At 39.2% G+C, this 26,495-nt stretch overlaps 3 protein-coding genes across 6 annotated transcripts in view; all 3 read right to left on the reverse strand.

Moving 5' to 3' along the window:
• Nucleotides 1-1,219: 1,219 nt before the first annotated feature.
• LOC144024046 (cell division control protein 42 homolog) lies at nucleotides 1,220-11,551 on the reverse strand. Of its 3 annotated transcripts, none has more exons than XM_077530083.1 (6): nucleotides 11,218-11,551; nucleotides 10,053-10,178; nucleotides 9,652-9,724; nucleotides 9,111-9,220; nucleotides 8,417-8,614; nucleotides 1,220-3,812 (listed from the first exon to the last, which is right to left on the reverse strand). In XM_077530083.1, the coding sequence occupies exons 2-6, from the start codon at nucleotides 10,155-10,157 to the stop codon at nucleotides 3,723-3,725; spliced, it is 576 nt and encodes a 191-aa protein (XP_077386209.1). In that variant the 5' UTR covers nucleotides 10,158-10,178; nucleotides 11,218-11,551; the 3' UTR covers nucleotides 1,220-3,722. The 3 variants fall into 3 exon arrangements, with proteins under 3 accessions (XP_077386209.1, XP_077386212.1, XP_077386210.1); XM_077530086.1 differs by lacking the exon at nucleotides 11,218-11,551 and adding an exon at nucleotides 11,154-11,204; XM_077530084.1 differs by lacking the exon at nucleotides 11,218-11,551 and adding an exon at nucleotides 10,412-10,681.
• Nucleotides 11,552-11,698: 147 nt separating this feature from the next.
• Nucleotides 11,699-13,734, reverse strand: snrpe (small nuclear ribonucleoprotein polypeptide E). Its single transcript, XM_077530087.1, has 5 exons — nucleotides 13,544-13,734; nucleotides 13,143-13,169; nucleotides 12,995-13,057; nucleotides 12,429-12,507; nucleotides 11,699-11,895 (listed from the first exon to the last, which is right to left on the reverse strand). The coding sequence occupies exons 1-5, from the start codon at nucleotides 13,595-13,597 to the stop codon at nucleotides 11,840-11,842; spliced, it is 279 nt and encodes a 92-aa protein (XP_077386213.1). The 5' UTR covers nucleotides 13,598-13,734; the 3' UTR covers nucleotides 11,699-11,839.
• Nucleotides 13,735-14,438: 704 nt separating this feature from the next.
• Nucleotides 14,439-26,495, reverse strand: part of sox13 (SRY-box transcription factor 13) — a 44,475-nt gene continuing 32,418 nt past the window's right edge. For both annotated transcript variants that reach the window (XM_077530458.1, XM_077530459.1), the window contains 10 exons: nucleotides 25,268-25,440; nucleotides 24,794-24,862; nucleotides 24,388-24,499; nucleotides 23,947-24,011; nucleotides 21,870-22,035; nucleotides 20,966-21,090; nucleotides 18,721-18,826; nucleotides 17,881-18,045; nucleotides 17,534-17,750; nucleotides 14,439-16,271 (listed from right to left, as the gene is read on the reverse strand). In XM_077530458.1, coding sequence (XP_077386584.1) covers nucleotides 15,953-16,271; nucleotides 17,534-17,750; nucleotides 17,881-18,045; nucleotides 18,721-18,826; nucleotides 20,966-21,090; nucleotides 21,870-22,035; nucleotides 23,947-24,011; nucleotides 24,388-24,499; nucleotides 24,794-24,862; nucleotides 25,268-25,440 — 1,517 coding nt within the window. In that variant the 3' untranslated portion in view covers nucleotides 14,439-15,952. The remainder of the gene's footprint in view (nucleotides 16,272-17,533; nucleotides 17,751-17,880; nucleotides 18,046-18,720; nucleotides 18,827-20,965; nucleotides 21,091-21,869; nucleotides 22,036-23,946; nucleotides 24,012-24,387; nucleotides 24,500-24,793; nucleotides 24,863-25,267; nucleotides 25,441-26,495) is intronic.

Consider the following 26,495-nt stretch of genomic DNA (forward strand, 5'->3'; position numbering starts at 1 on the left):
TAGAGGGCACAACAAAGTGGAATACTAGTTTTCTTCTTCTATGGTCAGATGTTGTGTAGCGTCTGAAAAAAGAACAGCACATTGTGAGTTGAGTTCCACTTATCTGTTTTGTACATTTTTTCACCTTCATATATTTTGAAACAGGCGTCGTACATAGACAAATTCTAGCTGCGAATCATGCGGACACGTTAGAGGAGCGTTTCAGGCATCTTGTCATGCCTCAGTTCACTTCACTGTTTTAAGCTAACTTTAAACTAGAGCAAGTATTAGCCAACATGGTAGTTTGGGGCAACTTGTCTCAGTCATTTTGGGGTTTGTTGTCACATATACAAAGAATGGGCTTATGAAAAATGCACTGAATTTAACGTACGTCAGAATTGTCCTTCGGATGATGAGTCTGAAGAGTGAGGAAATTAGGTTGCTTGGTTTTAAAAAGGGACTTTTCCAATTTACCAGTTGTTGAATTTGAACAGTATGCACACGTCAGGACTGATTTTAATTTCATGATGAACCGTCCATCAATCCATTAACCAAAATGTTGTTGTTGTTTTTTTAATTCAATTTAATCTCAAATTTCCAGTTTAAGGGAAGCAAAACAGGCATTTGAGGCTGACCTACTAGCCAGCAGTTCTTAAGGACTAATCGGTTTCATATTTTATATGTTAACGTTTGCTCAATAATGACTATGGTAAATTTTCAAGATCAATGATAAACAATTTATCTGGTTGTAAAAAAAGGATAATTTTGTCCTTGTTTTATTAGTTGCGAAATACAATGTGACATCTTACCCCATATAGTGTGACAACTTACCCATTGGTGTGGCAACATGTCACATGTTCACTCCCCCAATTTGATGGCTTATAACTCTGCACTGACGCAAAGTATGAAAATGACATGAATACAGAATCATCAGGGCCCTAATGTGAAGCTTAATATTTGTGAGCTGATAACGCCTTAACTAACACGTACAAATCTACTCATGTACAACAATGAAGTCCTTGTACCTCATTGCTTGGCCCACTGTAGATTAGTTGCTTGGGTAGAAAAAGCGTCAGTCTCGGCATCAATTGTTTTATGGCTAAACAGCACCACCTGCTGGCTAACTTTGAGACCCCACGTTATTGTAACGTCGGCCGACTCAGTGAAATCTTTCTGGTCCATGAAAGTTCTGCAGTTATTGAGGTGGAACAATACTACAATAATAACAGAGTGAAAGCGGTAAAGGCAAATAAGGTATAAGTTTAATATTTTTAAGAATGCATTATACAAAGAACAAAGACCTTTGACAAAAGCATTTGGTTTTTCACCAAAACAACAACAGGTTATAATAATAATAATAATGATACTGACATGGGCTGTATGTCAACCCAACTCTAAGCCACCGGTTAAAGAAGACAACCAAGCAAATCTTCATCAACCAAAACAGTCTCTCTGCCATTTGAAGGTGTTTTTCGGCAAAACCAAGCAGTGGCTTTCTTGGTATGGAATGGCAGGTATGAATTCAAATGTTTAAATTGTGTAGAGTTGGAAGCAATAGGGAGAAGAGGGAGAGAGCAAGACAGACAAAAAAAAAAAAAAAAAATGTGCCAGAAACCAACAAAACGACGAAAAGAAAATATTTGGGTAAAAACTGGGTCCTACACAAACAAACGTGTGGCATCTTGACTGTGCTGCAACCGAGAGACCAACGTTCAGCTACATAATATCTACACATTGTATTTACTAGACTTATACTCTTTAGGGGGTGTGGCTGACTTTTGGTGAGAGGTACAGAGTTGGCGTGCCACCCGTAAAGCGTCTGTCTTTGTTGGCGCTAGTACGTAAGGGAGAATTTGTTTTGGTCTATTTTACGCGTAAACGTTAAGATTGACGATCTTGCCGCACTCGCTCTTGGTCCCATACAATGCCTGAAGAGCACACTTTTATCTAACACTGTTCAAGGGTAAATTCAAGTGACAATTTCATTTTTGAACAACTCGTGAAAAATATGAGTGAATATAAGAGAATGAATTCAACTTCAGACTACCAACTGTATTGCCTCATATTAAAAGTGTCCTTTCCGACCGACAACAGTTCCCTTAGTGGTTAAATGTGTGGAACAAGTAAATCAATACCATCGTCAAACTATGATGCGCTTGGGATGTTGGCAAACAAAAACTTGAGCACCGGGCAGGAAACGCTGATGGAAGCGTTTCCTTCGGTGGTGCCGAGACAATGAGGAAGGTTCTGGGGCGGGACTCCACAACGGCTGAAGACTTATGCTGCATTTGAGGATGGTCGGAAGTCGGACTTTTCCGAGGTCAAACCAAGAAGTGTGTACGGGAAATTACACTTGCGAAGTCATTAAAGTAAAAAGGAAAAAAAAGAAAAGGACACCGACTTCACCGACGGACTACACGTGACGTCACTCTACTTCGGTAACAGACTGTGAGTGGTAAAACAAAATTTACTCACGTATAAAACTAGTTAGCTTTCTTCATTCATAAATATTCGATAAAACTTCAAGTAACGCAACGTACGTGACAGTATGCCGCTAGATTCCGTTATGAAATTATAAGGTGAACTACTGAACTGTATGGAATGCTTAGGAAAGAAGATAAAAACAACATATGAAGCAAAAAATACGAGAAGGTAAGTTTGCTGGAGGTCAAAATGAGTTTTGAGGACCACAATAAAAAACAATTTAACACTATCCGCCATTTTGATTGTTTACTTTCACCTCGAACGCATTCAGGTCGGAACTGGGAAAAACCAACTTGGAAATATCCAACTTCCGACCAACCTTGAAAGCAGCAATATGCTGCATTCAAGGATGGTCGGAAGTCGGACATTTTCCGAGTTCCAACTAGGAAATGTGTACAGGAACGCCCCCTTGAACTCGGAAACTCCACTTGCCAAGTCGGGGGAAAAAATGGACCCCGACTTCACCGATGGAATACAAGTGACGTCACGCCACAATGGCGACCACAGACCGTGAATGGCAAAACACAATTTACTCGAGTATAAAACTAGATAGTTTTCTTCATTCATAAATATTCGACATAACTTCACTTCATGCAATGTACGTGGATAGTACGCCGCTAACTGCCTGCATGAAATTATACGATGAACTACTCAACTGTATGGAATGCTTATGAAATAAGATAAAAACAATAAATGAAGCAAATTTGTGAGCAGGAAAATTGAAATAAAAAACGTCAAAATGAGTTGTTTACTTTCAACTGAACGCTTTCAGGTCGGAACTGGGAAAAACTCGGATATATCCGACCATCCTCGAATGCAGCATAACTAACAAACATATGTCGGGCATTGAAGCGGGTTGTGGTCAATCAACTGATTGCGTTTCGAGAAATCTACTTAAAAGCTCAACAACTTTAATTCTACATGTACATAATAAGCTTGGTATCGGAATCCCCCGTCAGTGGCAATGGCAGTCGTGTGTGCAAAGCCTGCGTAACCTGCTGGGTTAGGCTGATGATCGTCTTCCCCGCAAATCCGACTTTGCGGGGCGAAGAAGCTTCTTATTGCGGAGACAGTTAAAACGCGGATGACTGTAATCGTTCTAGTCGTGCCTTTGGACGTCAGTGCTGTCGATCAGCCTTTAGCAGAGTTGTGGAAATGTGGTTGGTTGGGTGGGTGTTTTTTGTTTGTTTGTTTTTTTGTGGTATGTATGCAAGAGTGTATGTTGGATGATGTGCGCGCTGTGAAAAAGGACGCGCTTTTCATAGCAGCACGCATTTGCGCTTCTTCTTGGGCTCGGGCGGCTCCAGTGCAGCCAATATCGCCTCATCAAACACATTCTTTAGGCCTTTCTGTGAACATAAACAAAACAAAATACACAGGCTAAATAACGGGGGAGGGGGAGTGCAAACATGCAGAGGACAAATGAAGGTCAAATTATGTGTGGCCAAACATCTTTGCTTTTTCAAATCTGAGACGAGAGAATAAAACGACTACATAAAAGGTGACAAAATGAACAGTGGGATCGAACAGTGATGTTGGATCAACAAATCCAAGTTGACGCTTCATAAATGTCATTTTCTTTTCCCATATTTGACTTTGTCGTGTGTCAGGTGATCAGCACAAAGAGGGACAAATAAAAATCGAGCACAAGAAAGCGGAGGAAAAAAACGGCGCGTTATATTTCTGCCTTACGCGACAAGAAATGTGATCACAGATGTTCCACTATGTTCATGTTATTGGAATATGACTGCATTGCAATGCAATGAGAGTTTTTCCAAGATGAATTTTGCACCAGAAACATATGTCATTTTATTTTTTCTATAAAACAGCAGAAAAGGAAGGGAGCAGTGAAAGAGTCGCCCATTTGCGCTTTATTATTACACTTTTTTTTTTTTTTTTTCACATGACTGTTAGAATATTTTATTTAAGTTACAACATCAAGCAATGTAAATGTTTGCAGAATAGTTTCATATGTTTCTGTTCAAAAATTTACATACATTCACCATGAATGTCTTGGGCAGCCATTTTCTTTGCAGTGCCCGTTTTTTCTGGGGCTTAAGTTATTGTACAAAAAAAAAAAAAAAAAAAAAATCTATGGAAATTATTTGGCATCTTATATCAACATACTTTCTGCATCTGATTGGTATATTTTTTTCTGAGTTTCCAGAATACCATAATATCACATTGCTTCATGTAAAAAAAAAACTAAGAAATTAAAAAAGGTAAAATCACACATGTAAATTAAACTTTATTTTAAACACAGATACCGCTGTCTCTATTGAATACTTTCCCAGTCAATTATCCCAATCATTAATTGGATAAAAATGACTTTGCAAATATTTTTGTTTCAAATTACTGATTAATAACCAGTGACTATAATTTCCCCCCCCCCCATAAATCGACTATTATTCAGTTACTGTTTTGGTCCGGAACATGCCGATTATTAAAATAGTTGACTATTAATTTGATAACCGATCAGTTGTCAATCAATTTTGACACCTTTAACTCTTTCTTGAGTCTCTTGCCGCTGGTGTGTCGCAAGCACTTTGTCAAGAAAACATATGTCTGACTTCACTTATAGACCGACATTTCACTACCGCTGATCTATATAACAGCTGGATATTTGCTGCATAATTCTGTGTTCTTCATTCTTTGTGCTGTTGCAAAACACATCCTGAGCGCAACGCTCATGTCATCACATGATGACAGATTGTGACAAGTTCCTGTTTGGCGTCCCGTGCCTCTGCTTCGGAGGTTTTAGGTTACTCAAGACAGCCCAAACTACTTTCCTGTCACCAGAAGGAGAGGGAGAATGTGGGTAATCCCCAAATAAGTCTACCATCTATACGTTTTGACCCCATTATATATGTTTAAATCACGTAAAAAGGGGGGGGGGGGGGGGGGACGGTTGTCAACACTGAGCACAATTCTAATTCTTTTTTTTTCTTTTTTTTTTGGTATTTATGCAATCAAGTCTGCCCCAGAAAAGTTATAGTTAAATTTGTCAGCCAAATATTTCCCTGACATTCATGTCTGACATTGCAAACTTAGCACCACAATGTGTAGAAGTTGGAAAAAATGTGTCTGAAAGCATATGCCGAACAAACACAAACGTCGTCATAATAGACCAGCTCAAACACAACAAATCATAGAACTCTTCTCTGCTTTTCTACTTTAAAGTATATTATATAATGTAAACGCAACGCTGTGGTTGAGATAGCAACGCACTCTCTCTGATTGCATTTTTTAAAAATATTTTCTTACATCTTTTCCAAGTGCTTAAAATTAAGTACAAACTGTGTCACATTGAACCCACAACGGCATTATGTCAACTACTACAGGAAAATATGAATCCCAAATTCTTTAATATTGACCTTGGACCTTGTTAATGAACAATGTGGTTGCCGTTGCGGTCATTATGCTCACGAATATCATTCTTGCTTCGATATACTGTCGGACAACAGTCCAATGAAGGAGACCAAGAGTTGTGAATCGGTTTTCACTAGTCCGTTCATGTAATACGCATACACAAATGTCAGACAAAGGTAATTGTAAACAATTAAAAGACAGAAATAATGAAGATGAGCAGTGAAGCATAGTCACTACTAGGGATGTAACGATATACTGCAATATCGCAATATAAAAATTGCTCAAATATTGTGCAGTTCCGGCACCCTATGGTGGTTCGTTGAATTTTAATTAGGCATGTTTTGGCCACCTACGTTTAAGACCCACACTAGTAAGTGTGCATGCATTAGAAATTAAGTGCCTCAAAGTGTTACTGTTACCTGTATTATTAATACATACTACTGTGACCTCCGCTAATTCAGCATTGTATAGACGAGACATTTACATGCAATTCCTCATGTTGATTTCATTTTTTGTCCTACAGAAACCACACTCACAAGCAACCAAATTAAACAGTCCAAAGAGAAAACCTGGCCTATTATTGCTCACATGGACAAAACTATCATCTAACAAGACATACTGCGCTGGTCGTCACTCCCATAAAAATCAATCATCCCAGCAAATATTTTCTGACAAAAAAACAAACAAAAAAAAGCCACTACTTTTCGCCTGCTTCAGCCAAACAGCATTGTGAGCTACATATTAGTGATAGACCGATGTGCTTTTTTCAGGGCCGATGCCGATACCGATTATTAGCCATCAAGAAGGCCGATAACTGATATTTCAAGCCGATATTCATTGGCAGTAAAAGAGAAAATAACAGCGTAAAAAAAACAACAACTTCTCTTTTAATTTTAAACACATTAAGAATAGACAGCATGTGTTAAGCTAAATTCAAAACTAAGCAAGCAAATAAATAGTTTTCTACTGTAAATAAAGTTTTCCAAATTTTCAACGTAATTTCTAAATTAATGTATTTTTTTATAAATTAAAAAGTGTTGGGACTTCCCAGTAGCAGCAGTGACAAATGTATACAAAATTAAATGTATCTAATTTTGGGTTTTCGTCATGGTTCAAAAGATCTTTGTAGACAGTGAAAAATTGTCTGAATATGTTTGAAATGTCTTTGCAACAAGTAAAATGTGTCTATAAGCATCTTACAAATCGCTCGATGAAAGCACAAAATTTGCTACGTTCGTAAGCATTCGCTGCTCGGTGAGATTCCAGCTTTATCGGCCTTCAGATTCGTAAAAAAGGCCGATGCCGATATTTGTCAGATAATCTGCCCTGCCGATAATCGGTCTATCCCTAATATAGATCACGATACTTTGCGCCATGCCAACCTCCTCACATTATCATGATAATTATCGTATTGTCAAGCTTGGACATCGTTACATCCCTAGTCAATATAGGCTTTCAATCTGGATAATAAATGATTTGTGATTGGTTTAGATTCATAAACTAGGATATGTATGTTTTCTAAGATTTTGAAAAAGTGACTGAAGTAAAATCAAAAGTTGTAGCATGTGCACATTGGTTAAAATTAGAAAGTAAATGAAAAGTTAAAATATGCAGCATTTTCTCTGTCTCTGCGTCTCAGGAGGTTCTAGGGCAGCTAGGATAGCTTCATCAAATACATTCTTCAGGCCTCGCTACAGTGACAAGAGAGGGAAGATGACAAGATCTCAGTTAGCAAAGAAATGTGAAAGGAGGTGAACACAGCCGAGTGTGGGAAAAAAAAAGAAGAAGGAATTTGAGGGGAGGTCTGAGTGAGTATACAAACAAAGAAAAAGTGAAAGTTGAACTCAACTACGAAGACGTTCAAAAAGTGAGGACGGAGGCTGTGTGCAGGAAAAAGGAAATGACACCAGCAAAGTATGCAGGGAGGGAAGGAAGCAGCACAAGAGTGAGGCAGAGGCTCAAATCCACACTATTGTTCTTACTTAGGAGGTCGTTCGCAATCACAATACCACGACTCCATTACTTCTTAAACTACAGGGACTTTTTCGAGTATTATCTTTGAATGTAGCATTCCCTTTGAAACCATCGCTCTGCAAAAATGACGATTAATGTGTATAATATTTAGATTTATTGTGAAGTGCAATGATTTGATGCATGCAAATCTTTTAAATTAATACTGATTTTCCATTTCATAGTAGGTTTTGTTGCACCTCTGGAAATATATGTAAACACGAACGAAGCCTTGTATTATTGTATCTTGTATTTAAAATTTAAAAAAATGTAGATTCATTTAAGATTATTCTTTCAATAAAATGTGGAAAAACCTCAAGTGATGGACTGGTTACTGATTCATTGACTATTTTTTTTTTTTTTTACACAAATAAAAAATAAAATCAAAAATCACAAAAGTGAGGGGGGGGAAACAATGCATGACACATTTTATCAAGCATTGTGTGCAAAGGCTGGGCTGGAATTTATACATGCACTTTTTTTTCCTCCATTTTCTTAGCTCTTGCTTAAAAAAAAAAAAAAAAAAAAAAAAAAAAAGGAGGTGAATTGTGTAGGTAATCAGGTATACGTTTACCTGTGTGAGGGCTGAGCACTCCACATATTTCACAGCCTTGAGGTCTCTTGCCAGCTTCTCTGCCGTCTCTGGGGTAATGGGCTTCTGCTTGTTCTTCGCCAGCTTCTCTATAGTTGAGGGGTCATCTCGTAAGTCAATCTGAGTGCCAACGAGCAGGAAGGGCGTCTTTGGACAATGGTGGGTGATCTCCGGAACCCACTGGACACATGAAGACAATTGTCTAGCAAACAATTCTGAAGATGAGACTTTTAAAACCAGTCTTTTAAAAAAAAAAAAAAAAAAAAAAAAAAAAACTGTATTCTTCGGCTTTTGGCGCACCATGAGACGTAACATTGTTTTGTGGTATGTGCTGTATTTTGTGTTATGAATTTGATATTTATTTATTTAGTCATTAATTCATTCATTCACCTACTTCTTGTTATTAATTTATTTATGTAAACTTTATTTACTTGCATACTCACTTAAGTTAAAATGTTTGTTTTGTTCTTGTTTTATTTATCTTATTCTTCACCGCATGACCAATTTCTGTTCCATATACAGTAATACTTGTTTTAAAGTGCTTTATAAATAAAGTTGAGTGTAAGGGTCAAATGCTTAGACATGCCGCAGGTATGAGGCGCTGACCCTAATTTGTTTTGTTTTCACCAACAATATAAATTCACACAATGAAACGTGGAGGAGACGGGGAACTGACCTTTTCTTTTACGTTTTCGAATGACGAGGGAGACACGACAGAGAAACACACAAGGAAGACATCTGTCTGGGGATAACTCAGAGGTCGTAACCTGTCGTAGTCTTCCTGACCTGGAAAAAAAAAGAACATACAATGATGTTTATACCGGATGGACTAGCCGTCAAATGTGCATCCTTGATAATAATGACATGATAGTCGTTTTGGTGGTCCTATCTTCAAGCTACCGAGAGAGAGTACTACCAGGTAAAAGTAGGGCTGAACAATTTTGCAACTTGAGGGTTATATAGAACAACTATTGAAGCAACATTTATGCATTCATCACATTTTAAATGTAACCAGATCTCACGTGCTCTTGCAACAAGCCTTCAAGTAAAAAAAATAAAATAAAAAGTCCAACTGGAACGTGAAGGAGGCACAGAACCACAATATTACCAATATTGAGGAAAAGACATATTAAACTACAGTTTCCAAGTACAAATTAAAAGGGTGGATCAAAATGCCCTAGATGAATATGAATTTTAAAAATGGACCAAATACATACCTGCGGTATCAAATAAGCCCAGTGTGTAGGGCTCGCCTCCAATCATTACAGTTACGGCATAATTATCAAACACCTGCAAAACAAAAGGAAAATATCGACCATTTAGTTCCCACATCCAAAAATAACACGCATGATATAACTAGAGATGCAACGGTGTTAAAATTCTTGGCTGAAATCAAAGATTTTCTCAATAAATAAATGATCATAAATAAAAAGGTATTTCGATGCAGCAACAATCGGGTTCACGCTTGACAGGGGTTTTGGAGCAAATTCTTGGAAAATAAACTTGTTAAATATCAAGCAAATCCGTCGGGATAAAATTATATCGAAACAATTTAGGTATTTTAGGCGTAAATACAATCAGGAGCTTTCCATATTCAAATCAGTTTCCAAATACTTACTGTGGGTACATATTCAGATGGAAATTTGTTTGTGGTGTATGAGATGAGCAGGCAGGTTTTACCCACAGCACCGTCACCAACTACAACACACTTGATGGTCTGCATTCTTCACTAATCATTCAACACCTAGAAGAGCAAAAAATAATGATGAATAGTTATTATGGAACCGTAATATCAACAGATTAGAGGCAGTAGAGTACATACCGAGCCCAGTAAAAACAAATAAATAAAATAACTGTCCAAAAGTCAGAATCGTCACCATGGCATCTGATTTAGGCCTAAACATTCGATGATTAAAATCATAACTGCAATCGTGCGAGGGGAAAAAAAACAAAAAACGTACTAAACAGCTTTCTTACCTTCGAGTGTTCAAATTGCGTCAACAAAATTGCGACGATGGCTCCAAGACCTTCTTATATTGTAGTGGCTACTACTTAATACCCTAACATGCAGAATGTTTATTTGTCGTAAACAAACAAAGAACTGAATCAGTGTACGACAAGGATGGCAAATTGTCAGTCTGCGACTAAAAGGGCGAGCAAGCAGAATCATAACAAGCACAAAAACGGCTGCCGTTAGCTTAGCAGCTAGCGACACAAGCTTGGGTATTACGGTTATTGCTGGCCTCTCTCGAGCCCCCGGCCCACACCCACCCCACTTTCCTGTCGGCTGATATACACGTATGGCGAAGCATCAGACTCATTACTATCCTTTTATATGTTTGTTTTTCTGAACATTCCTCCGAAACCTTCCAAATGTTTCACAATTACGACGTCCTAGCGCAGGTTAATGATAAGCGGCTTCACGGACTGTACCCAATGGCCGGTTTCCAGTCGACAATATGTCTAAAACAAGCCCAATTGACACTTTTCAATTCAATTTACCCCAAAACATGTGTCAGTCACCTTAAATCGTGTACAGTCGGTAGACTGCACTTTTGTTTCGTAGCTAAACGGATGTCTTCGATCAATGTACAGTACTTCGCTAGCCTCGGACACTCAAATTAGCTTGCTAGCAAAGCCCACTGGGCTAATCTGAAAAGGGATCCGAGCGATTTAGCACACGATTTCACGCAAATCACAGCAATTCCGCCGCTATTACCTAGTTTTATTTCAAGTAAGAATCCAACGTTTTCACATTCGTGGCTTTTTTTTTTTTCCCTTACCGTATCATCCACTTGCGTCTTTACGTCGGGCGTTGGCAGCTCCGCTCTGTACTCGGGGCTTCCCAGGCAACCGAACAGGGACACGCACTGTACTACGCTACGCTAGTGCAAAAGCCAAATTATTCATTTTCTGGATCTCCATGTTGTACTTGTACATTATATTGTTTCTATTTATGTTTGTTTAAAAAGTCAAATAATTAAAATTGTTAATGGTCAGAACACCTACAAATAAATAATTACAAATAAATCAAATCCCCGGGGCAGTACAATAAAAAGGGCAGTCTAAATATAACTTAAGTCTAAATAAGTCAACACATTTAAAACCACACTCCCCACTCATATTTTAGAAACTCGCAACGCATTTCATAAAGTTTTGTTTGGACTGACTGACCTACATATACATGCATTATAATAATCTGCCACTAGATGGCAATGCAACACAATGACCCAAATTCTCATGCAAACGTGGGAGTAAAGCACATAAATGACAAAACAACTTTATTTTCAAAATGAACATATGTTGTAGAAATCGACACTTTTCATAAACATATCACAATGAAGGTCTAAGGACAAAGGAAACAAACATTTGACGTTAATCGTGAATGGCTGGGATTCGCCGATGTCACTTGGATACACTCTGCAGCAAGGTAATGTTATCGCCTTTCAACATGATCCTTCCTGGAAGACAGGAAGAGTAAAATAAATAAATAAATCAATTTCTCATTGACGAAGGATGCACGTAGCGTGCTGCTATTTCGACAGGAAAACGTTGCAAAGACACTCACCAAACTGTCTTTATACTCTCAAACTGTTTTTCTTGTCGCAGAGAAATTTGGAACATCTTCAAAATTTGATGGCACACATAACTACACCACATTTTTTTTTTTGCAGAACAAGGATCTAGACAACTTTTGTTTCTCAGACATAAGTTACGTTCAAGAGCACCAATCTATTTGTTGTACAGCTATTTTCACCACTTTAAATTGGTTAATATTATATAAAAAAGAACAGAAGTATGGGAGGACCATTAGTATCCATTTGTGAGAAAAAAATAATAATAATAATTTGACCAATTTAGACATTGGGCCTTCCGCGAGACAGTGACATTAATCTTTAGGTTCTATACTTCCGAACTCCCTAGAATGGTGACAAATGCTCAAACTTGGGGAAAAAAAAACCCAAAAACCTTAAGACGTGAAGTAACCTCTTACCCAGTGGCTTCCTGTTCCTTGTCTTCATGTGTACTTCCTCGGAATCCTCAAGAACCAAGTTCATGTACTCATCAAAACCCTAAACATATCAAACAGAATATTACTCACAAAACTGCACAAAAATGTGGGGGGGCATGTTAGCGAATTCCTGAAACAAAAAAACAAAACAAAAAACAAACCTGAAATTAAGTAACTTGGTAATTTATTTTAATGAGCTCCATAAGACTTTAAAAAAAAATAAAAAAAAACAAAAAAAAACACACACACACATTACAAAATCCCACTAGCAGATACATTTTGATACTGATTAACCGCCAATCCTTCATCTAGTTTCTACAAAGTGAACCTGCAACAGAACAATTAGCACCACATGTACTACAAGATAGGCTTTACATGATCACAGCGGGAACGATACTGCATCAGAAAAGTCAGACTACATCCAAAGACTAAAATGGTGGCAATTAATAGTTATGAAAAGCCTTTCAACGTTCTCCGACTCATTATTTGAGATTAATTTCTTTTCCAGATAAGAGCCAAAAGAAAATGTAAGCTTGAGGGATACTTACAATGATACAGCCCTCTATTCTGATGTTGACCTGTTCATACAACCACACCTGGATCCTTGAGCGCTGTAAATGGATGAAACAAACGCAAATTGTAATCCCACATCAACTATCAACAGAGAAAAAAAAAATCTAAATGTGAAATACTTACATTTTGGAGATATCTGAAGATGAGGTTCTGATTGATGTGGTCAAAGAAATTATTTACAAGTCCAGTGATGCAAATTAGGCAGTAGCCAGTGGTTATTGTGCCGGGAATAATAACTCTCCAGCTCGCGTTATTTTGCCGTGAATCGGATATTTTACCTTGATTGCACTGGAAAGAAATGTGTGTTGAAATTACTCAATTTTATTTCCTCCCCACTCATTAATCACATTACAAGTTCCAAAAGCAGAATTTTCAAACAACAATACAAATGGCAAAGCCAAGCGAGCATCAAAATAGAATAGCTGACATCAGTTACCTCCGGCGAAAGCGTTAGCTTAACTGCTAAAGCTAAATGAGAGCGATCGAGTCGTTCATCCAATAAAGAGGGCTGAAAAAAAGGATACAATGGGCTGAACCATAACCTTCTGAATCTTTTGTCCTTGCCCTCGGTACGCCATAATTCAATGCGCTTCCAATTGTAGTCGAACGATGATTTTGGGTTTGGTTCTTGTTGTAAAACACCAAAAGATGAAGACGAAGCACACGCGTTGTGATCAATGGCGGGCTTCCGTTTGCTTGCTGTGGGCGGTGCTACAGGGATATCTCAGTTTTTACAACAGCGCCTCCCCATTGTCGGAGGTCATTACTACATGAAATCCAACCATTTTTATTTTTTTTAACTATATGAATTTCAATAAAGGTCGAGAAAGATGTGATCCGGCTTGGGGGAGGTGGTCATTTAAAACACACACACACACCTTACTGTAAAGTATAACAATGCAGACTCACTACAATGTAATGAGGTCAAAAGTAAAATGTTCATTTTTTTTTAGGATTAAAAATTTCTTAAATACTTTAAAATGCATCAATAATCTAAATTTTCCCCATTATTTAAAAATGTTTTTACCAACGCGCACTATCGCGCAGGCAAATAAAGGTAATTGTTGTAGTGTGATTGCCGTAGTTGGCGAGCCAAGATGGACGATCTTCTGCGCATGCGGGTCACCGATCGCGCCTTGACAGGTGTCATTGTCGAATGAAATTTGCTAAGCGTACAAAAATAAATAAATAAAATGGCATTGTAGGCTACTCCATTGACATTTCCCTGGCGGCTAGGTGATGCCTTTAACTCTGTATATTTTGTAACTGTATTTAACAAAAAAAATCTAAAACATAACCATAAAAGAGAGCTGTGATTGAATATCTAGCTTTCTTCAATGGATGTTCTTTTGGACTCTAACTTAAAGCAAATTCCAAAGGGTTCACGTTATACTGTATAGCTACTCATACACCACACACTTAAGAGCAAAATGCGTTTTAATTTTTCAAGATAATAAAACCCCACAAAACAGAGAAATGTACACTTTTAAATTACACAGCTCTTATAAAACAAAATAAAGTATCTTTCTGTATTTACATCAGCAGGGGTAAAGATCAGTGCCTCAGCAGTACGTCTTCCGTAAAACAAGATTGGGGATTTTCCTCTGATCGCTTTTCAATGCAGCATCCTCCACTCTGACGTTTCCCTTTTCTTTTTTTTTTTGATAGGTCAACCTTGGAGGTGGCCCAGTGTTCTGACGTTGGGTATAAAAGTGTGATTTGAATATGCAAACTCATCCATGTCTCCAGCACAACCTCTTACTTGCACTGTATTTCAAAATGAAGCAGCCATTTTTTTGTACAGTATTCTGTTTTCTATCACATTCACATAAATTACAGATGACGAGAAACTCACTTTTTTTTTTTCAGTTTAAGAACATACAGAAAAGACAGAATTCACGTAAATTGCATGAATATAAAAAGTCCAGATTTGGTTTTTCCAGCATGAGTATCAACAGTTATAACTCCTGGTTTTGCTCTTTTAAAGTGAGCATGTAGAACCCACCCAGGGACACTTTGCATTGCTCCAGTAACATTGTATAGAACTATACATCCATTATTATTTTTTTTAAATACAGCTTGCCCGTACTAACCACTGAATCACCATTTTTTTGGTGATGTGTCTCTCAAAGAATGCAATAAAATATGGTGATAAAACCAATGTGGAATCCTCCCAAAAAGCAACTACACAAATAAGACTGAATGAAATGCAGATCATGTCCTATTCCATTGAAGGAGGTTTAAAAATAATAACAAAGTAGTTAATAGTTCATAAGTGATGGAAAAATGAACCACTTGCAATATTTTTGCCTCCTCAAGATGGTGCTCTTGTTTTAAAAATGCACTGGAAATGAATTCAATTCCCTTTGCACTATAGCCTTTTATCTTTAAACCAATAGCACCATCTAGAGGAGTGAAAAAAATATTGCAAGCTTCATGAAGCTTCATTTTATTTCCCCCCTCACAAGACAGCCAACAAAAAAGGTGCACACAAAACAGTCAAGAAAACATTCAGAAATGTGAACACAAAGGTCTAAAAACCTGACAATTATGCAAGGCCACGGGTTGGGCAGAAAATCTTCCAAAATGAGGTCATTTTTAATGAGTGAGAGCAATTACCTGACTTGATCAGCAGGAGGCAGCGCTGGTGTATGAAACGACCCAAACAAAATGTGGATGGTTTGTCCTGTAGCATCCGCAGCCTTGTTGAGCATCAACATGGAAAAATGTGCCTGATATATTGTAATCTAACGTTTTCCTGGTTCGAAATGAAAATCTTTGTTGACCTTTTGACATGAAATGAGATAAGAGCTTGCCTTAATGTGCATCGGGTGTGCGTCACCGGGGAGGGGGATAAATTACAAGCGGACGTGGCTTCCTAAAACTCAGTTCCCTTCTTTTTTTTTTTTTTTTTTTCAAGTTGATTGGGACTGTCAGTCCATCAGGAGCACGAGTTCCCCCTCGCTTCTTTCCCCTCGGTCGCTTTCCTCTCCTTCGCTGTAGGGCGCCTGCTCTCGCTCTCTGTCCGTCTGCCTGGCCCGGCGGGGCAGCGGCGCGGGCGCGGCCGGGCCGTCGGCTCGATGGCGCGACGTGGGCGGGTGCTGCGGCAGGTAATGCTCCAGAAGGGAGGAGTGGAAGGACATGGACGCCACCGAGACGGAGCCGCCGCCGCCGCCGCCGCCGCCGCCGCCGCCACTCGTCGGGTACAAGGTGTCGTTGTGTGGGTAGTGGATGGAATGGGCTTCGCTTGGACTAAAGAGACAAGGTAAGACAAGGTAATTTTTGGGGGGGGGAAAAAACATATATACATACAGTACATTAAAAACTAAAACGTGTTTTGTTAGTCATGCTTGGCTTGCCCCGACTAACCAATCAGAAGGTGGAAAAATGCTGATGTCATCGTGGGCCCGTTTGTTGTTCCTTGGAAGCCAATTTCAAATCTGACTGGTTAAAACAGTTTGGTTCAAATTACTAGCTACTAACGCTTCCAAATAAACGCTTGCGTGTGACTAAGTTGTCCTCCCGTGACATGACAACTTACATGACACCTTAACAAATTGTTTAATTTAATGTGCAGCAACAATTGTTCTATCTATCTATCTAACTGGCTATTTAGCTGGCTAGCTATCTCTAGCTAGCTAGGTGGCTAGCTATCTCTAGCTAGCTAGGTAGCTAGCTATCTCTAGCTAGCTAGGTAGCTAGCTATCTCTAGCTAGCTAGGTAGCTAGCTATCTCTAGCTAGCTAGGTAGCTAGCTATCTCTAGCTAGCTAGGTAGCTAGCTATCTCTAGCTAGCTAGGTAGCTAGCTATCTCTAGCTAGCTAGGTAGCTAGCTATCTCTAGCTAGCTAGGTAGCTAGCTATCTCTAGCTAGCTAGGTAGCTAGCTATCTCTAGCTAGCTAGCTATCTCTAGCTAGCTAGGTAGCTAGCTATCTCTAGCTAGCTAGGTAGCTAGCTATCTCTAGCTAGCTAGGTAGCTAGCTATCTCTAGCTAGCTAGGTAGCTAGCTATCTCTATCTAGCTAGGTAGCTAGCTATCTCTATCTATCTAGGTAGCTAGCTATCTCTATCTATCTAGGTAGCTAGCTATCTCTATCTATCTAGGTAGCTAGCTATCTCTATCTATCTAGGTAGCTAGCTATCTCTATCTATCTAGGTAGCTAGCTATCTCTATCTATCTATCTAACTGGCTATTTAGCTGGCTATCTATCTATCTATCCATCCACTTTATAAAGTGGCAAATTTGCGAGAAAAAAAAAAAAATCATAAATTTGCAATTAAAAAAAACAACCTCAGAAACGTACATCAAATACACTTAGCGTAGCTACACTAACGTGAGGATTCATTGATGGCTAATGGAACACTCTTTAAAAAATGAAAATTCAGGATGAAGACGGATTTATTCGTGATTCAAACTGGAGAGACAACACTTCCTGATCCCCAGTCAGCTGACTAACACTAACCAATCAGAAGCTAGCATTAGTAGCACGAAGTAAAAGCGTGTCGTGTATCATACCTCCTGGTGTAGTTTGTCCTCTGTTCCTGTCGCCGGCTCTTCATCATAGCTTTGTATTCGCCCACCCTCAGTCTCCGCCCCTCCACGATGCAGGTGCGCTTGGGCCGGGGTTTGTACTTGTAGTCCGGGTAGCGCTCCAGGTGCTGCCTGCTGAGTCGGGCCTGCTCCTCATAGTAAGGCTGTTTTTCCTGGTTGGACATGGACTTCCACCTGGAGCCTTAAACGCAAACGCACGACCACAATCGAGTCAGCGAGCTTCAAACGTTATTTTCCAACTCCAAATGTTGGTTTATGTAAATCTAATATATATGGCAAGGCATCATCTCCGAACGGAGTGCTGGGCTCACCCAGGATCTTGCTGATGGAGGAGTTGTGCATATCAGGGAAGGCCTGCAGGATTCTCCTGCGCTCGTCCTTGGCCCAAACCATGAAGGCATTCATGGGTCTCTTGATGTGGCCTGAGGACGGAGGCGGGCGCGCTTCGGGGTAGCTGCCTGACACCTGCACGGTACCTGCGGGGCAGAGAGGTCAATCAAGTTCATCCACCGCCAGAAAATACCATATATATCATGTGAAGCGCAAATGATAGGGCTGGGTATCGATTCGAATTTCCTCAATTGATTGGATTTCGATTCACAAGAGTCCGATTTGATTCCATTTAGATCCCCCCCCCCCCCACCCATTCGATTCACTTCAGTTCAATCCAATATCGGTTAATTAACTCATTTGCTCCCAATAACGTATAAATACGTTTTTTTAATGTTCTAAGTGTCCCAAAGACGTATTTATACGTTTTTTTGTTTTATGCTAGAGCATACAGAAGGCTTTAATGCAGCCTCTCAACTGCAAAGAACGGTTGCAGAAATGGTAGTTATTACACAAACGGCCAGCAGGTGGCAGCAGAGCAAAGGAGATCAACCAGGGCCATGTAGAAAAAAAAATCAGTCAAAATCCAGTAAAACAGCCGGGAGCGATTGCTTCTGTGAAAATGGCTGGGAGTGAATGAGTTAAGGAACATCAATTACTCTCAAATGAAAAAGTTTGGACATACCTGAATTCTGGGATTGACAACATTTCGAGTTTGTCCGGGATTATTTCGCACACTTATGTCACCATTCTTGTTCTTGCTTTTTCTTTTTTCTTTTTCACAAGCGTTTTTGAGTGCGTCCGGTTGCGCTTGCACTCACCCTCAGAGTCGCTGCCGAGGAGGTCGTCGGCGGACAGCAGCGTGTGTCGCTCGTCGCCGCGTTCGCAGCCAACGCTCCTCTCGCCGCAAGGAGGATATTTGCGCTCCTGCGGGGACAACGAAAAACATCGTGCACGTCACAAAAAGTCTTGAAGCTGAATCGCAATAAAACGGGCGAGACGCCCTCGAGCTATTCCGGAGCGGCGAATGTTCAGCTGCCGTTTGGAAGGCGAAGAAAGCAAACGGGGACAAAAGAAATTTATCGTGTTGAGGGGGGGACGAGAGGTGAAGGAGACGAGGGAGTCGGGAATGTGACAGCTGATGACGCGCCAGCGTAATGGTGGACACAATCTTTTATTAAGCAGAACGAGACAAAAGAAGAAAGTGATTGCGGACGTTCGGAGGCAAGGTGGTCAGTCAGGGGGAAGAAGAGGAGACGAAGAATTGTTGCAGTACACAAAGAAGGAGGCAGGTGGCGACGTCAATGTCACGTCGAGGAGGCCTTTGTGGTGGTTATTGTGCGGCCGCAACAGCTGCGTCTTCAGCGCCAGACCGAGACCGGCAACACGGCAGACACCTCAAAGAATCAACACCAAAGACCAGAATAGAATTATTTTGCACACGTGTGACACGTGGTTTGATGGATGGAAAATGGGCTGATTGGGGACTAGGTGGATTTGTTTAAAAAAAATAAATAAAAAATATTTCAGTCTAACATTTTACAAAGTGTAAGCTTCATTGAGAGTATTACACCAGCTGATAAGGTGGAAACTTTACTTGTAATGCTAAACACTAGGCTAGTGTGATCTCTAGCGAATATTTTGAGAATTGATTATCGATTTTCTATTTAAGGATATTAGGAAAGCATTTTTTTTCCTAATTACTCTCTATTAACTCATTCACTCCCAGCCATTTTCACATGAACAAGCCCCTTTTGTTTTACTGGATTTTGAATGATTTTGCAACGCCCACAGAATATTGTGCTCTATTGCTATAAAAACGTATAAAAAAAGATTAGTCTCTTCTTTCATCAGGAAAAAAAAAATATTTCTATTGGCTTTCGTTTTGCAACAATTAGCATTAGAATATAGCTAAGTTTCATCAGTATTCACAAATCTATTTAAAATTTAGAGTAATTACGCTTTTTTTTTTCAACATGGTCCTGGCTGATCTCCTTTACTCTGCTGCCACCTGCTGGCCGTTTGTGTAATAACTACCATTTCTTCAACCATTCCTTACAGTTGAGAGGCTGCATCAAAGCCACTTAAAAAAAAAACAAAAAAAAACAACAACGTATAAATATGTCTTTGGGTCACTTAAAACATTAACTCATTCACTGCCAGTCATTATAGAAAATGTTTACATTTCCAATACTCACGTGATATTACATTCAATAATTATATATAAACCGAATCTACCAAATAACAGAATAGACTCCCTACTTTTTGTCCCGTCCCGTTCTTTTATAATTGACAGCAGAAAAATGTAGGTTTGCCAAAATACAGCCATTTCTCCCATGGACTCTGAAACTGTGTTTATTTCCTATAAAATGGGGCAATGATGTCATCTACCGGTGGTTGGGCATCAGTAAAGTTGTTTCCAAGTTTGATATTTACAGTGGAGCATGCTCAGATTCGCCCCCATTTAGCACCGCTCTAAAAAATACAATTGACAAGTATACTTGTCAAAGGCAGTGAATGAGTTAATTGGTGTTTATGTTTATTCCGTACTTTGTATTCATATAGTGATTTAAAAAAAAAAAAAAAAAAAAAAAAGCGGGGGGATTGATGTTGTTGTTGTTACCAGTTCGGTCATTATTTTCCAAAGTAAAAACAGATGTTTGCAAATATCTTATTTTAATTAAACACCGAAGATAATCAGTCTTCTTTCATGAAGGATTATGGAAATGAGTAAACAATTACTGTTAATATGTTGAAACCTGCAACTTTAAAAATAAAATAAAAAAATAGAGCATTTGCCAATTGAATCATAAATGCAGCAAGACGTCACATTTCTTATTCTTTTGCTTTCGTCTTTTCTCGATTATCCCTCCATCAATTTTCTGGATCACTTCGCCTCACTCGGGTCACGGGCGAGCCGGAACCTCCTGACTTCGCGTCAGCCAATCACAAGGGCACATACAAGTGAAACAAGTTCCACGCGGTCGCGCTCACATTCGCAGCTATGGGCAATCTGACGCCGTTAAAGAGACGATGCAAGTTATGACGTTTGGGAGATTTGCTGACCAATTTTCTGTTGCTTTCTCTTTCTTTGTCTCTCTCCCTCTCTTGGCCGCCGGCGTTGTGACTTCTCAGGAGCTGCTGGGCGTCATGGATGGCCTGCGTGACCACGTCGCTGTCTCCGAGTAAAGCTGTGGCACAAAAAAAAAAAAAAAAAAAAGAAAAGACAGGATGTTTTAGTTTTTTTTTGTTTTTTTTTTGTTTTTTTTAAATAAACATTTAAAAAAAATCAGAATATAATTTGGCAACGATTGTACTAGACTGCAAATGCAAAAACAATTCATTTCAAAATAATGTATGAATTAATTTGTATTAATTAAATACTACTACTACCACTACTACTACTAATGATAATAATAATAATAATAATAATAATAATAATAATAATAATAATAATAATAGTAATAATAATAATACATTTATTAATTATTTGTAAATAATTTACAAATAATTTAGTACTATAGCACTCAGTGTTTGGTGTTCATCTAACAACCGTAACACTGAGTTTAGACCGCATTAGTAAACAGACAAATGTATTAAAGGACTGTACTAGGACTCATTGAACAATTTTCAGCAGTGAAAAAATAATATTTTGTCCAGAATGAATTTGATAACTTCATTATTTTTCCATGTACAATTAATACCTTTAAAAAGTAATTTTTCTACTATGCTGAGGAAGTAGGTTAACAGCCAATCATGACTGAAATGATGTCATCACGAGTGGACAGCAAGTCGAAAAATGACTTTTTAAAGGTATTATTTGTACATAAAATGAATGAAGTTACCGCATTAATTATAGACAAACTGCTGAAAATGGCTCAATGAGTCAAGTATCCCTAGAAGTAATAGATCGTACTACTTTTAGGAGCTCGACATGTTTGATGAACACGCATATTGATGAATATCTCACTGAGGGCAGAGCGCGGCGGGCTGTTTGGCGCCTCCTTTGTCAGATCTCTGTGCCTGTAGGTACTCTGAAGCCCTAGTGATGCCACCTCCATGCATTTTGGACTCGGGGAGTTCGCCAGCTCGAGTCCTTTCGGCTTGGACGTCAAGTTCAAGGGCTGACCGGCTTCCTAAACCCAGAAAAAAAAGAGCAGAATGAGTAAATAGCGTGGCTGTTGTGTAATAGGGTGTCAAAAATATTACACCAATGGTGTTTCAGAAGATATATTTCAAAACCATTTTTTTCCCCCTTCAACATAGGACAGACAATCAACCAGCATGTCGAAAAATGTTGTATTTGAACAATTTAAGAATTGTGTGGTTTTTATTTATTTATTTATTTATAAAAAAAATGTGAATTCTTTTTAATGATTTTTTTCCCCCTTTATTTTACGTAATGTATTTTTTCGCATTATTGACTGTTTTTTATTTTTATAGCTGTGTGGTCCTTGGGGTCTTTTCTTGTTTTATTTATTTATTTTGTATTTGATTTTATTTATTTATTTATTTATTTTATTAATCGTTTTTGAAATATTTTGTATGATTTTTTTTCCTTCTATTTTACTTGATGTATTTTTTTTTTTTTTATTGCCTGTTTTTTTTTTTCTTCTTCTTCTTCTTTTATAGTTGTGTGATCCTCAGGGTCTTTTCGTGTTTCATTTATTTCTTTATTTATTTCTTTATTATTTGTTTTAAAATTATTTATAATGATTTTTTCTCCTTTATTTTACTTAATGTATTTTTTTCGTATTTTATTTTATTGAGTTTTTTTTTTTTTTTTTTTTTTTTTATGCGGATCTTAATGCGCAGCACTTTGGAAACGCTTGTTTATGAAAATGTGCTAGAAATAAAGTGGATTGGATTGGAAAAGGAGAGCAGCCGAGAGAAACATGACCATGCTGGAGTCCATCACGCAGACGCATTTCCAAGCAAGATGTGGACGACATCCAAGTGGCAGAGATAACAAGCTGCGGAAGATCCATCCATGAAGGTGTGGCAACTCATATGTCTTTAAGAGCGGTCTTGGAAGTTTTCCGACACACCCGGAGGTATGCATTCTATGCATGCTGTTTGTCAGTCAGGCATGTCTCAGCGTATCGGCCACGCCCTTTTGTAGCATCTCTTTTCGTTTCTCTAGCTAAACTTCTCTTTTGTTTACCGACCTCGGCGGGTAATCGCTCTCAAGCTTGAGAACCTGCCGTCCCCGCGCACGCACAAAAGAAATAAGCCTTTGAAAACAAGGTGTGTTCTGTTTGGGAATTTCTATACCTGCAGCATCCTGAATAGGAGGATCAGTTGGTCTGGATGTATCAGAACAATGTTTCATAGCACACAAACACGATGATTTTGGGATGTCACTATCGAATATATATATATTTTTAGAATCCATTAATCTATTGATTATTCAATTGATTAATCGACTAATCGGATTGATGTTAATTTGGCAGTCAAGTATATTGCAAAAATATTACTGTTTATTAACCAGTGATTGAACACAATATTCTGTTGGGCTTGCAAAAGCAGTCATCAGTTACCATGCTCCCAAAGATGTATTTATACGTTTGTTTGTTTGTTTGTTTTGTTTTTTTTGTTTTTTATGCTACAGCCTAGAGAAGGCTTTGATGCAGCCTCTGAACTGAAAAGAATGATAATTGCAAAGGTAGTTATAATAAAAACGGCCAGCAGGTGGCAGCAGAGTATAAGAGATCAACCAGGGCCATGTTGCAAAAAACTCTTCGCCAACAGATTTGTGAATAATGGTGAAACGTAACTTTATTCTCATGCTAATTGCTGCAAAATGGAAACTGATAGAAATGTCCTTTTTTTCCCGAATGAAAGAAGAAACTTTAATCTTTCTTTTGGCAGGTTCCATGTCTTTATAGCAATAGAACACAATTGTGTGGACCTTGCAAAATCAGACCAAATCCAGTAAAACAGCCGGGAGCGAAGGGGGTTGCTTCAGTCAAAATGGCTTGGGAGTGAATAAATAATTGAAATACAATTGAAATGAACCAAAAACAGAAGCAATTTAGACGTGTTACCTGTCGGAGAGAACCACCGCTCCTCTTGACGGGGGTGGACAACAGCTGCATGGGATAGTCCACAGCTGGAAAAGATATGACATTTTTAAATGAACAAAAAAACGGTAGGAAACAAACAAGATTCAAATTTAGCTAACAGAATAGCAAGATTTCCTCATGTCTAACTAACTTCGCAAAATCAAAGAGGCAATTTTAAAAGTGTGCTGATATGCTCCAAAATCATGCCAGAGAAAATTTCTCTCATCACTAATATGCGGACCAGCGTCGATACTATTCATTTTTGAAAACCTGTTGCATGGTCGAAGGAGTCAATAAATGGAGCGACAATATATTGAAAATATATTCGCTTGCACTGCTGACATACATGAACATCAAAACAAAAATGCTGTCCGTTTTATTTTGACTTCCTAAAGGACAAAAACGCAAGGTAAACAGACTCACCAGGCTTGCACGGGATCGGCTGCAACGGTAAGCTCATCTGCGGGTCCGAGGGGACTGAAAGATTTTGGGCGCTGGGGTGGAAAGCGGGGATCATCACGTAGGGCATGTTGACCTGACACCGAGAGGTTGCACACATTCAAATGACAGCAGCAACGTTGACAGCAAAAATGAATTGTCTGTCTTTTGTATTTGGGTGGGGGCGGGTGGGGGTTGGGGGGGGGGGGGGGGGTGCACCTGTTGGGCAACACTTTTGCGTTACATCGATTATTATTGGAAATGTTTTACAAGTCCGTTATGCGTTCTGTAAGCGGGTATGAATAAAGATGACTTGGCAATAGATGCCTGACGTTGTGAGAAAACGTCTCTTTTGTAACAACAATGACTAACAAAGTGTATTCTGTCTGACCTGAATCTGCTGCTGAAGAAGGTTGATCTTGTGCTGCTGCTGGATCAGCTGCTGCTGCTGTTTGGCAATCTGAGACACAATACGCGTGATTGTTACACGCACATAAACAACACATATGGCATTGTATGTTTTTGTTTTGTTTTTTGTTTGTTTGTTTTTTCACACAGTGTGAACGGGGTGAACAGGATCAGCATCTTAATCAGGTGCTCACTCTGAGTCAAAAGCGCTTTTGCACTGCCGTACGTGTGCTAGCATCCAAAAGTATTGGGACAGTGAGGTCAAACAAATATTATCAAACAAGAAAACAACAAACTTGAAGATTTTTGTTTGACACACTTTTTTTTTCTTCATGTCAGCAAAAGTACAGAAACATGTGACTGCCGAGAGTCATCGCCATCAATTCTGACTTCTGACACCACCGACAATCATTGGCTGGTACGCTAATGCTAATGCTAATGCTAATGCTAATGCTACCTGTTCTTGCTGTTGCCGGGCCAGCTCCATTTGCTGCTGCTGTTTTTCCAGAAGCAAGGCGGCCATGTTCCTCTGCTCAGAGTGGGCACCCAGGAGCTGCTCCCTTAGACCACTCAGTTGGTTGATCATCATCAACAACTGGAGCTCCTTCTCCGCCAGGGTCTCTGGATTTCCTGCTCGTTGATGAAAGCAAAAAAAAAAAAGTTACGTGCATTACATACTGTCATGACTTTCCAAGTAAACCTTACTCATAACATGTATTCATTTTTGTTGACAGTCATTGAACTCCATCCATCCATCAATTATGGGGGGCGGCGCCAGTGACTGATTAGCAGGAGGGAGGGGGAGGTGTATGAAGTAAAACAAACGTTTGCTTGCTCTAAAAAAAATACAATAAAAACATCGCACATCTTGCGATGTGGCTATCGCGCATGCGCACATCGCAATTGCGATGTTCAAACGATATATCGTGCAGGCCTACTATCTATCTATAAGAACAGGATCGCATATACTAATTATTACTATGATAGACTATACTATTCTATACTATAATGTAATACTATTATTATTATTTATTTATTTTTTTGGTTTTGTTTTAAGCCCCTTGGAAGAGTTGAGAACGACCTATAGACTGCAGTTTATTATCCATCCATCCATTTTCTTGACCGCTTATTCCTCACAAGGGTCGCGGGGGCTGCTGGCGCCTATCTCAGCTGGCTCTGGGCAGTAGGCAGGGGACACCCTGGACTGGTTGCCAGCCAATCGCAGGGCACACAGAGACGAACAACCATCCACACACACGCACACCTAGGGACAATTCGGAGCGCCCAATTAACCTGCCAAGCATGTCTTTGGAATGTGGGAGGAGACCGGAGTACCCGGAGAAGACCCACGCGGGCACGGGGAGAACATGCAAACTCCACCCAGGAAGGTCCGAGCCTGGACTCGAACCGGAGACCTCAGAACTGGGAAGCGGACGTGCTAAGTGCTAACCACTCGACTACCGTGCCGCCCGCAGTTTATTATTATTATTATTATTATTATTATTATTATTATTATCATCCATCCATTTTCTGAACCGCTTGCTCCTCACAGGGGTCACAGGGGTGCTGGAGCCTATCCCAGCTGGCTTCAGGCAGTAGGCGGGGGACACCCTGGACTGGTTGCCAGCCAATTATTATTATTATTATTATCATCATCATCATCATCATCATCATAAAGACCCTCG

The sequence above is a fragment of the Festucalex cinctus genome, chromosome 8 (assembly GCF_051991245.1).
Source record: "Festucalex cinctus isolate MCC-2025b chromosome 8, RoL_Fcin_1.0, whole genome shotgun sequence".
In the NCBI taxonomy this organism is placed as follows: Eukaryota; Metazoa; Chordata; class Actinopteri; order Syngnathiformes; family Syngnathidae; genus Festucalex; species Festucalex cinctus.